This window comes from Vigna angularis, chromosome 2 (assembly GCF_016808095.1).
Source record: "Vigna angularis cultivar LongXiaoDou No.4 chromosome 2, ASM1680809v1, whole genome shotgun sequence".
NCBI lineage: Eukaryota > Viridiplantae > Streptophyta > Magnoliopsida > Fabales > Fabaceae > Vigna > Vigna angularis.
Window position 1 is genome coordinate 21,049,818 of NC_068971.1, and position 11,930 is coordinate 21,061,747.

The 11,930-nt window shown below is 35.3% G+C and overlaps 1 protein-coding gene across 1 annotated transcript; it reads left to right on the top strand.

Annotated features, from left to right (window-relative positions):
• The first annotated feature begins 1,605 nt into the window (after window positions 1–1,605).
• Window positions 1,606–4,644, top strand: LOC108327872 (transcription factor bHLH62). Its single transcript, XM_017561593.2, has 8 exons — window positions 1,606–2,818; window positions 2,916–3,146; window positions 3,240–3,305; window positions 3,400–3,468; window positions 3,573–3,644; window positions 3,743–3,964; window positions 4,060–4,162; window positions 4,265–4,644. The coding sequence occupies exons 1-8, from the start codon at window positions 1,925–1,927 to the stop codon at window positions 4,285–4,287; spliced, it is 1,680 nt and encodes a 559-aa protein (XP_017417082.1). The 5' UTR covers window positions 1,606–1,924; the 3' UTR covers window positions 4,288–4,644.
• Window positions 4,645–11,930: the final 7,286 nt, after the last annotated feature.

Below are 11,930 nucleotides of genomic sequence, written 5' to 3' on the forward strand. Positions count from 1 at the left end.
AGGATTTTCATTGCCCAATACCTAGAGTGGAAAAGATACCAACAAAGGATAAGTTATTACATATGGGATACAATTTGGCAACAAATTTTGTGAGCTAGGTAAACACTTATTTTTCTATTGTAAAATAACTCAAAGGGTATAAGAAATGTGTGATAGTTGGGTGGGTGTATGTTCCGTGAACCACAATCAACCTAAAACTCATTTCCAACACTTTCAGTTTTTGCAACTTCATGGGAAACAAAACAAAATTTGGAAGGCTATGTGGGTAGCAATAGTTTGAGCAATTTGGAACCATAGAAATAGATTTAGGTAAGGAAAGGTAGATATAGAAAAAATATTTTGTATAGCACAGTAGAATGCATAACTATGGATTAAATATAAACGATGTTACTTTCTCGTTATGACTAGTATCAATGTCCTATCCAATGCTTAAATTTTATGTAAAAGGGATGAACATCTAATTAGTTCTTATTAGCAATGAAATCTAAGTTCTTAATCAAAGCATTCAGGATAATCATGCCACTTCATACGTTTTTGGACAATTAATCTTTTCTTTACAATGACTGTTATAACTTAATCTTGTTTAATTAAGAAAACAATGAACAGATTGCAAGAAGCTTGGGATTGAATTCAAATCTTATTCTCTGGAAAACAAGAGTATTGGCTGTGGGAAGAGATGGTGGTCTTGGGGAGCTGCAAGAACCCTAACAGCAAAAGTCAAAGACTAATGCATAATACTAGTATTCCATTTCCATTGGGCTAGGAAGAAAATCAAAGCAAAAACACTAACAAAGCTACACCACAAGGAATGTTATGACAACGAGGTCATTGTATCAATGTTTTTTATTTGTTTGTAAATTACCCAATTTTTTTTACTAATGTTTGTTGAATTGGATTGATAAACATAATGTTGATAGGTTGAGTAATAGGCTTTGAAAAATCACTTGGTATGTGGGACAATTTTAGAAGTTTTTAGATGTTTTATTTATAAAGAATGTTGGTAAATCCTTTTTCAAAAAACCCATCATCCAACAATAAAAGATTAATGTTAATTACAAGATGAATTATTCTAAGAAGACTGCGAATTACACAGCGGTGTATGTTAATAGGCATAGCCACCCATTTTGGCGTAATATGCTATTTGTGGAATAAAAAAAAGGGGGAGGAAAGAGCGATAGTATTGGGAAAAAAAGTTGTTAATACTGAAAATGGTGTGATTAAGTATTGAAACTAAGAAAAGACGACATAAATTTTACTTGAGCGAATAGATTAAAAGGTTGTTTTGAATGTTTTATTTGATATTCATATTTAGATGGTGGGAAAATAAGATTGGGAGAGTAAGTTTTGGTGGCATGCATTGCATTTGCATGGTGTTGTTGGAAGAGAGAATGCAGATTTCAAGAAAAGGGAAGGAGACATATTGTGGTGTTGTGACGTCGAAGGCCCGCCAAACACACTCCTCCGTCTTTTACGGAAGGGTAATATTCTCCAACTCCAGTTCAACACACAACACAGACAAAGCCAAGAAAAATTATGGCAAGAGAGAGATTAAAAAAAAAATCTATAAATAAAAAAAAGTACCACATTACTGACTACCACTGCTACTCATCCAATGTTGCAAAGTATTATAAACAACTGAAAGAAAACAAAAGGTCAAACATACACAACTTGGACTCAACTTGTGTTGGATCTCTATTTAGGCCCCCCAACACCATCCCCATCAACCCCTCCTTCTTTCCTTTGCTTTTTATTTACCTTTTCACACAACAATACCCCTCTCAAATTCATCACTCCCTTCCACCCTCTAATGTAATCCATTCATCCATTCTTAAACCATTTTATTTTAGGCCTTTGGGACAAACCCACTCACTCACACACAACATTCATCATCCTTTTTTTGAGGTCTTATTTCATCTCTTCCTTCATGGAAAACCAGTTCTTCCTCAATGCTCCTCAGCTGCATTTTGACCCTTCACCACCTCCTTGTCCACCTTCTTGGCACTCACTCTCTTCTCCCATGGATGTTCAAGTTTTGAATTGCTCAGCTGAGAGGACACAGGATTGCTTTTACACTCCGGCATGGGACAAGTCAACGGATCATGCTGTTCAGTTTGATTCTGCACTCAGTTCAATGGTGTCTTCTCCTGCAGCTTCCAATTCCAACATGTCCAGTGAGAATTTTGTCATCAGGGAGTTGATTGGGAAATTGGGAAACATTGGTGGTGCCTCTGATGAGATCTCACCTCATTCTCAGCCTTTGGTTCCTGCATCTTCCTACATCAATGGCAATAACAGCACCAACACTTCATGTTACAGCACCCCTTTGAGTTCTCCTCCCAAGCTGAGCTTGAACAAGATCCCCACAATGATGAATCACTTGGTGAAAGAGGGCATGCCCCCCAGTTTGAATTCCAGTGTGGCAGAATTCTCAACTGATCCTGGTTTTGCTGAGAGGGCTGCAAAGTTTTCTTGCTTTGGAAGTAGGAGTTTCAATGGCAGGACCACCCAATTGGGCCCCAGCAATGCTGAGTTGACTCACAGATCTTCTCCATTGGTGGAAAATGGGAAGCTCCCCAGAGTCTCAAGTAGTCCATCTCTCAAAGTGCTTGGATCTCAAATGAGTGCCCAGGAGAACAAGAATTCTCCATTGCAAGACCAAATGGAAGTGGCCAATTCTCAAGAGGAATCAACAATCTCGGAACAAATTCCAAATGGGGACAATGGGGTGAAACCTTCTCCATATGCGAATTCTAGAAAAAGAAAAGGTCCATCCAAAGGAAAAGCCAAGGAAACTTCAACCCCCACCAACCCCCCTATGGTAAGTACTTTTCATGCTAAAATTATTATGTTTTACACTTTTTTTTTATTCAAAGGGGCACTTCGTTTCCTTAACCTCAAAGGGTCTTTAACATCAGGCTGCTGAAGCCAGTGAAGATTCAAATGCAAAGCGCAGCAAGCCTAACGAAGGTGAGGGCAATGAAAATGGCCAAGTGAAGGCAGAGGAAGAGTCCAAAGGGGTAACTAGTAATACAAATGATGACAAACAGAACAAGAGTAACTCAAAACCTCCAGAGCCCCCAAAGGATTACATTCATGTCAGAGCAAGAAGAGGTCAAGCCACTGACAGTCACAGTCTTGCAGAAAGAGTAAGAATCAGCCATTTTCTCTCTCTGAATGACCCTGGCAGCAAGCATGTGTGGCCCTTTATTTTGACATTGTGTAAACTGATTTTGAAATAGGTCCGGAGGGAGAAAATCAGTGAAAGAATGAAGCTTCTCCAAGATCTTGTCCCAGGTTGCAATAAGGTGCATGTGCTGATAAGCTAAACCGAAATGCAAACAATTGGGTTGGTTTTGAATTCATTCCTTTACTAATTTAGTGATGAATTGTTGGTTGCAGGTGACAGGTAAAGCACTTATGCTTGATGAAATTATAAACTATGTCCAGTCATTGCAGCGCCAAGTTGAGGTAAACCAAACGAAACCAGTCTTAGCCAAAAAGCATCTCAGATAATGGCCACAATAATGTTAAAAGATTTCTTGCTGATTAAGAATGGCTTTTTGGTGTTGCAGTTTCTGTCGATGAAGTTGGCTTCTGTTAACACAAAGCTGGATTTTAGTATTGAGAGTCTAATCTCGAAAGATGTAAGTTTCAGGGCTCTAGACAATGGGTCTGCTTTTTTAACTAAAAAAATTATTGCTTTTTCCTGAATTGGGATTTGTTGGCTTTTTGGTGATTTCAGATATTTCAATCAAATAATTCTTTGGCACAGCCAATATTCCCACTAGATTCCTCAGCAACAGCCTTTTATGGGCAACACCCTCAACAAAACCCAGCAACCCACAGTAACATTCCTAATGGAACTGTGTCCCACACCTCAGTGGACCCATTGGATACTGGTTTGTGCCAAAGCATTGGCATGCAGTTATCTCACCTAAATGCCTTTAATGAAGGTGCCTCTCAGGTAATCAATTCCTTCTAGTTTCTCTTCAAAAAAGTGCTTCTTTTTTTAAAGTCTCATTACACTTTTTCTAATTCTTCTTATCCAATGGTTTCCAGTATCCAATAGCATTCTCTGAAGGTGACCTCCACACCATTGTTCAGATGGGATTTGGCCAAACTGCAAATAGGAAAACACCAGTACAATCTCAGAGTTTCAATGGTAACTGATAAAGCAAAAGCAGAAAATGTTAACACAACACATCGTTTTCATTAGGCCCATCATCAAATCGATGTTTATGTTAATTTTTCTTGTCCAATGCAGGCTCAAATCAAGTACCCCTATGAAAGTTAAGCTCTGATCACCATTCATTACGCCTGAATTGAAGCTGGGAGGAATAGAAAAACTGCTTCTGTACACAACAAGAAGAGATTTAATTTGAACGACCCCTTGAATTATTAAGCCATTATTATCATAAGTAGGTATAATAGAACCCTCTTTTGTCCTTATGTTACCCATTTCTTTTCTCACCTTTTCCATGATTTTAATTTTTAATCTTCAGGGGCAGTTCTTTTCATTTTTTTTTTCTTACAACTATTCACTGTAAAATCTTTAGGATCGATTCTGTATTCTCTTGGTGCAAATTCTTATTATTACAGCACCAATTGTAAGATATAGTGCTAATTAAAGGAGTTTTTCTTCTACCTGCTGCTATTATGATTATTCCTTTTCACTTTGTCTATTATTGTAAGCTTTATATAATTCACACATCACATCATCCCACAAAGAATTTTCGTGGGACTTTATTAAAATCTTATTATAGGTCATGTCAATTAACCTTCACCTAAATGGCGTAATCTAGTCGATGTGATTCTCAATTGTGTTGCTAACCAGCTGTATTAGTGGGGCCATTTTCTTTTTATCTCAAAATTATAATTCTAATTTGAATGATTAAGACCTTTGGTTAATTTGAGCTGTGGTCAACCATAACTTGTGCCATTTTCTTTGTCTTTTTCTCTGTAACTTTCTTTGGTTCACCAAAAGTGGAAGCTTCTGTGCCGTTTTTTACTAACTGGGATAGAAAAATCCAAAGGAAAAAAGCATTATCAACTGCAGAGGTTCCAAGTTAGAAGTTATAACCACCCCTTTCAGAGCAAACATCATTTTTTTTACTAATATATGTGAACATTAAAGGAATCCCAGGTTGGCATTGGTGAACTTCTGACTAGGCCCAATGAATCATTGAGCTTTATAATTTCATAGCTTTTATTATTAATTTTGTGAATAAGAAAAGGGGTTTTGTAGTGGAGTTCAGGTTTGGAAAAGATACTCTGCAGATATTACACTAATCTTTTTCTGAGAAGTTGTTAGCAAAAATCCACTTTGAAAGGTTTAACAAAAGATTTTTGGGTCTGCTCTTGCCATTTTAATATTCTGGCTCTATAATTGGTTTGCAGATTAGTGTGATTTAATTATTGAAAAGATGCTTTGAATGTGGTGCTGTATACAGGAGAGTTGCATGTATTTTATTATTGTATCATTGTATAATACATAGTTTTTCTTTCTTTAAAGAAGAAACATAAACAACTTCAAATCCAAAGTGTTAATCTGACAACCTTGTCTCAGAAAATTAGAAACTCCTAATCATATAGCGACGTGTCAAAGGATGGATTGCTACATATTTTAACCACTATATATTTAAAGTGAACAGTTATTAAAAAGACAAAATAATTAATGCATTAAATCAACTGATTTTGTATAAATGAAGTCACAGAAACAGTACTATATATTGAATATGTGAAATTATTAGCTTTAACATTAATCATATATAGTTTGGTCCTTCATTGGTTACCCTCATTGGAGTTCTCAGTATTTTATGATTAATGTCAACAATGATGTTAACTAATAAATGAAACATAACCTTGACAAGGAACATACAGCGTGTAATGGTAGCTGGTATCCAAATTTAATCACTTAACTTTTGTTAATTTGTCAGTTCATAATTTTATATACTATTAGTCACAGAACACACTTTTTCCTAATCCATAAAGAAAGGCTTGTGAAGCAACAGCATATATAATTGTGCTTAATCAATTTTCTTAATTATTTGAGTTTATTTATGTGCTGGCTGATCCCCATTTATTTAATATTGCATAAAATTAGAGCAAAATCAACCTGAAGAGTGATTAAGAGACAGTGTATTATGGAGAGGTTTATGATTTTGATAAAGCTGGCTTCCAGTACAGGAACATTAAGCTTTTCTTCAGTGAATTGCTTGCATGAGCACTTTTAGAAGTTATAAGCAGTTCTGATAGAAAAAAAATTCAATTCCCCTTTAGAAGGTTAATAGGTTTCTTTATATCTTTCTATGTATATTTTGTTTTTATTTCAAAGGCATGTTGCTTGTAATGTAAAAAAGAAATGTGCTTTACTATTGATCATCTTCAACCACTGAAGAAAATTTAAGCTCAACTACATGGGGCTTGGATTTGCCTAATTTTAAGTTGAATTTTGCAGTTGAATTGTCATAATCAGATACTGAATTCCATGACCCTAATAGAAAGAAAAAGAGAGAAAAATGTGGTTTGAAGGAAATAGCTTTAGATTGTTGTCCTTGTAAAATGACCAGAAAATGAGGCCCTACCAAGCAAGAATGTTTTGAGAGATTTATAAGGCACACCATAATGATCATTAGGGTAGGTGCCCTACTAAGCAAAGTTGTCACTGCTCTATCACCCACTTCCCACTTATTTTTGGGACCCTCTTTCACCTTAGGATGAAGCAAATAACTTGTTTTTGGGGATTTTGGCAAATTTACTTCCTTTGTTTGGGGAGAAAATCAAACACCCTATTTTAAAAACCCATCATTTGTTTTACCAACCATCCATTATTTCATGCTCTACAACTGTAACATTTTATGTCACTGTTTTCTGCATTTCAAAGCCTCTCACCATCAATCACCAGTATTACCCTTCAAATAACCTGAGTCACCATCAATCACCATTTTCGTTTCTCACTTAAAACTTGATTCAACACTTTTGTTAGCTAACTTTCGAGTAACACCCTTGAGATATAGAATTAAGTTTAGGGACAACACCTACCAGTGACAGTGAGGTGCTATTCAACATGAGACACGTTGTGCATGGGTCCCCACCTACCATTTCTCAAGATCGTTCATGGCTTTTTCCATCATCTAACGATAAACCCTTCTGGTCAAACACATCATTTTTGCAAGGGAACATATATTAATTTCACACAACAACAACAACAACAAGAGGCTACTTCTTTTACCACTCAATTTTTCTTGCTGTTTAAATCTCTCTCTCTTTTTTTTCATGTCTTCTGATAGATTTATTACCCCTTCGTCTCTTTCATCATGTTTATACACGTACTGGAACATTCTGTCTTATTTTATGATCACTTTCTGTCTTTTCATTAAATCATTACCCAAAGGACTGTTGTGTTGATATAGGACATGGATTACTTGAGAAAAATGTTCACGCACACAACAAAAACTACACTTACATATCATAGGTTTTGTGATAAATTCTTATTTAATGAGAGTTTCGTTTTGTAGTTATAACCCAATTGAATCTTATCTGAATTTTTATTTTTGACAAAAGGGTAGTGATTAATGCATTAGTGATGCTTAAATTATGTGGTGTTGATGCATTTGTGTTGCATTGTAATGATCCTCATGTGGGTATCATTAATTTGTTTATTTTGAAAAAGAGACAATGAAATTAATTCATTGATATTTGAATATGCATGAACACATAAATACTATTATTTAGGTAATGTCACGTTTTCTTGAGTGCAAAAGAAGAAAATGACATTAGACCCAAAAAGAGAAAAAGGGAGAGAAAGAAGGAAGCATTCATGTGGCTATTATCTTTGCTTAAGAAACCTGACATTAATTTCAAACATCAATCGATTCATTGTGAAAAAGATCATCATTCATCAATCAGAAATGCACCTTCAAGTCATGTTCAACCCGAGTGTGGCCATTTGAGGTTCATAAGATGGATCAGTGACTGGGTTAGAATTGAAACTTTGAAGAGAGGCAAACTGACAAATTCAAATTCAAATTCCATCATAATAATTTGGATCCAATCACCAATCTATTATCTCCAACATCATCAAAACACAACCTCATTAGTCACTGAATGATCATGAACCAATGTGTATTAAGCCAACAACAATCTCTCCTTTGTCATTATGTGTCCTTCTTGCTTTATTGTTATCGCTTCAAAGATAAGCACGCCTTTCACTGTTAGACCAAAAGTTGTAATTATAAGAGATGTTAAAGATTCAAAATCATGAGGGACACGATCATCAAACTAATTAAGTCAACATTCAAATTATTCGCCAAATTTTGTTGCCAGCCAACACATTTTTAACAAACCAATCAATGGTCGATCCCGTCTCTATAAGATAAATTTACAATTATACAAATTTTATCTTATAAATTACTTTTGTAAAATAGAATTAGAATTAAGATATACTTGCGAGAATTACAATTAAAAATCTTATATCGACTTAAAAATAAGATATATAAGTAAATATAAATTTAATCTTATTAACTGGTTTGTAAAATTCACGTTTTAAAATATTATCATAGTTCAAAATCTATTTTTTGTATTAAGTTATTCTTAAATCAATATTATAAATTCAAGATATATATATCTCCGTACGAAAGAAATATAAATAGATACACACAATTTTCTATTTTTTAATTAAGTTTAAAATTCATCTCTTAAAATTAGTAAACTAAAAGAAATTCATCAGTGCAAAATTAGTAGACAAAGTAAAATTCCTTTACCCTTTCTACCATAAAGGTAAGATGTGGTATTAAGTTAATGAGTCATTTATAAACTCTTATTTCCTTAATACGGAAGGAAAAACAGAAGAAATAGACTAAAGTGCTGAGATTACAAAATTTTTGCCCTACTTTTCTGCTATGTATGTTCCCTTTCAGGCCACAGTTGTTGTGATGAACGACAGATTATTTATATGATCAACTAATGGTTTTTCAATCAGTTATGATTAACAGATATAATGCAATAATGTGTGGATCTAAAGTTTGTAAACAGATTGTTAGTAGCTGACAAACCACTCGAACAAATTCAATTATTAGTTGTATTGAATGAATGACAATTAGTTCGTTAATGTTTGGCAAATATAATAATTAATATACTTTTTCAATGATTCATGTGTCAATATCAACAAGGAATACGAAGTTATGCAATTTGTGCTGTATTTGTTAGTATTTTAAAGTTGTGAAAGGAGTAGTTGATGTGATAGAGAAAATGCAGAGATAGTAAAATGTAGAAGTAGTAGTTGAAAGAAGTATTGTAGTTGTCTTTGTTGTTATAGATGTTGGCTTTTTACAAATGGTAGAATTCATGAGTATTTATAGATCCATAGATTATTCTAGAACATTTTAGTCACAACTTATGTGGAATGTTCTAGATTTTTACCTATGTAGAATATTCTTGATTTTTTTTCCTATCTTAAACTTTTCTACAATATTTTAGAACTTGTATTACATTTCTTTTCTTCTATCTAAGGAGTTTTTATATTCTTCTAGAAATTGCATTATACTTTAATAGTATTCAACAATAACATCATTACTTTATTCCTTCCTTTGCTGAACTTTTCAGTGTAAATCAACTATACATGCATGGAGACTCAAATTCTGTCAAAAAGAACTTACTGGGTTTAAAAGAACTTCTAATGTGTTTTTACGGAATTATCACCAACTCATAATCATATTCTTGCTTTTGAAGATAATCCATTTATAAGAAAACGTGTTCAGTGAGGAACGATGATAACACTAGTAAAAAAAGCGGATTTTGACGCCCCATATACGCTTCGGTTATTGAGAAACTGAAGCGTACAAGGTTATATACCTCGGTTCCCATTCAACCCGAGGTTCAAAAGCTATATTGCTTCGGTTAACACAAAATCGGTGCCTATACACCTCTGCCACGTAACTACTGCCTCGGTTTGCTACGAAACCGGTGCCTAAACCCTTCCTATTGCATCGTTTGGAATGAGACCAAAGCCTATACACCTCTGCTGGTCACTATATTGACTCGGTTAAAAGTAGAACCGAGGCCTAGTCCCAAGTCAAATCACTCAGACCTGACCCGTTTTTTCATTTTTTCCTCTTCTTTCCTCTGTCACTCTCATCTCCCCTCTCGTTCTTTCCTCGTCTCACTCTCATCGCACTCTCATCTCCCCTCTGCCCTCTCGCACTCTCGCCCTCTGCCCTCTGCCCTCTCGCCCTCTCGCCCTCTCGCCCTCTCACCTCTGCCCTCTCGCCCTCTGCCCTCTCGCCCTCTCACCTCTGCCCTCTCGCCCTCTGCCCTCTCGCCCTCTGCCCTCTCGCCCTCTGCCCTCTCGCCTTCTCACCTCTACCCTCTCACCCTCTGCCCTCTCGCCCTCTGCCCTCTCGCCCTCTGCCCTCTCGCCGCAAGCCGCTGTTCAACCCTTGCCGCAAGTCGCGTTCATCCCTTGCCGCAAGCCGCCGTTCAACCACGCCGTCGGCCGCTGCCGTTCCACGGTGCTCGCGAGAGGGATCTCCTTATCGCAAGCCTTTCATCGTCACGGTAAGCCTTTTACACTCACAGAATCATCTCCGTTAGGGTTTCTTCTCCTTTTCACCATTTCCCTTTGATTCCACCGATTAAAAGCTTGTTTTCACCGTTAGAAGGTTTGCGAGCGACGGCGGCAGTGGATGGAGGTTTGCGAGCAGTGACGAGGCTATTGTTGTTGTTAGGGTCGAGGAGGACGAGGCGTTTGCAGAGGCATGCGAGACAGAAGCCGGTGAAGGCTTCGTCGGGGTGGCGGGGCAAGAGGTGGAGGGACGGCGGTTGGGGTTTCTTCTCTGAGTTTCTTCTGTTGTTGTAATTTTGCTGCTTCTGAGTATGTAATTTTGCTGCTTCTGTAGAGAGAATTTTGACATTGGATGTTGTAATATTGTGGCTTGTAATATTGTTGTTTCATCTGTAATATTGTTGTTTCATCTGACAATGTAATATTGTTGTTTCATCTGAGTATGTAATTTGTTGTTTCATCTGAGTTTCATCTTTGAGTTTTCATTTTTAACGTTTGGGGTTCTGGAGTTTGAAATTAGAATCAGAAAAAAAAAAGATCCTACTACCTCGGTTTAGGTTCTAACCGAGGCCGTAGAGACAGACAACATAACTCGGTTTGGAACCGAGGCAAAAAGCTACCACTTTTTGTCTTGCCTGCATATGTCTCGGTTCAAAAACCAATGTCTATGAGTGAAATTAACCGGTGTCGTATCCTCTTCCTGCACTAGTGTAATGTCAGAAAAATATTTTATATATATATATATATATGTATAACTGATACAAAAAATAATTAAAATATCTTCATTATTCTGATATAGGATTTTTAAGATTATGATTTCAATTTAGGTGTGAGATAAAATACACTAAATAAATTTTAATCTTTACAAAACATGTTGATGTATGACGTATTATATCAATGTAGTCACATGTATATTAAATTTTATGAAATTTTAAAATATTTATATTATATTTTTATTGTAAATTACAATCTTGGAATGTGAAACTTTCTCTATTGCTAAAATCTTAATTAGACATTCTGAACATAGATTCTCTTCTTCTACTTTTTCTTTGTGTGACTCTCCGTGTGATTAGCTAAACTTTTCTTTTTCAATTATCTCCATCAACTTCCTTAAGATTTAAATGTGTTTTTAATCTTTAAAAATATAATTTCATTTTAGACTATATAAAAGTATTTGTAACTTTTTAAATCTTTAATAATTTCTTATTGTTTTTTTTTCAGTTTTTATTGTAAATTATAATTAATTTAACAATAAAAAGGAAAAAAATAATTGGCATAACTAAGGAAAAATAAAATCAAATTAAAAGAATTTTTTTTAAGACACAAAATTTAATCAAATAGTATATTTACTACTTAACATAAATAAGGT

Coding starts and splice junctions, on each gene's coding strand:
- LOC108327872 (XM_017561593.2), top strand. CDS start 1,925: ATGGAAAACCAGTTCTTCCTCAATGCTCCTCAGCTGCATTTTGACCCT. Junction 3,469..3,572: donor CATTGCAGCGCCAAGTTGAG/GTAAACCAAACG, acceptor TTGGTGTTGCAG/TTTCTGTCGATGAAGTTGGC. Junction 3,965..4,059: donor TTAATGAAGGTGCCTCTCAG/GTAATCAATTCC, acceptor AATGGTTTCCAG/TATCCAATAGCATTCTCTGA.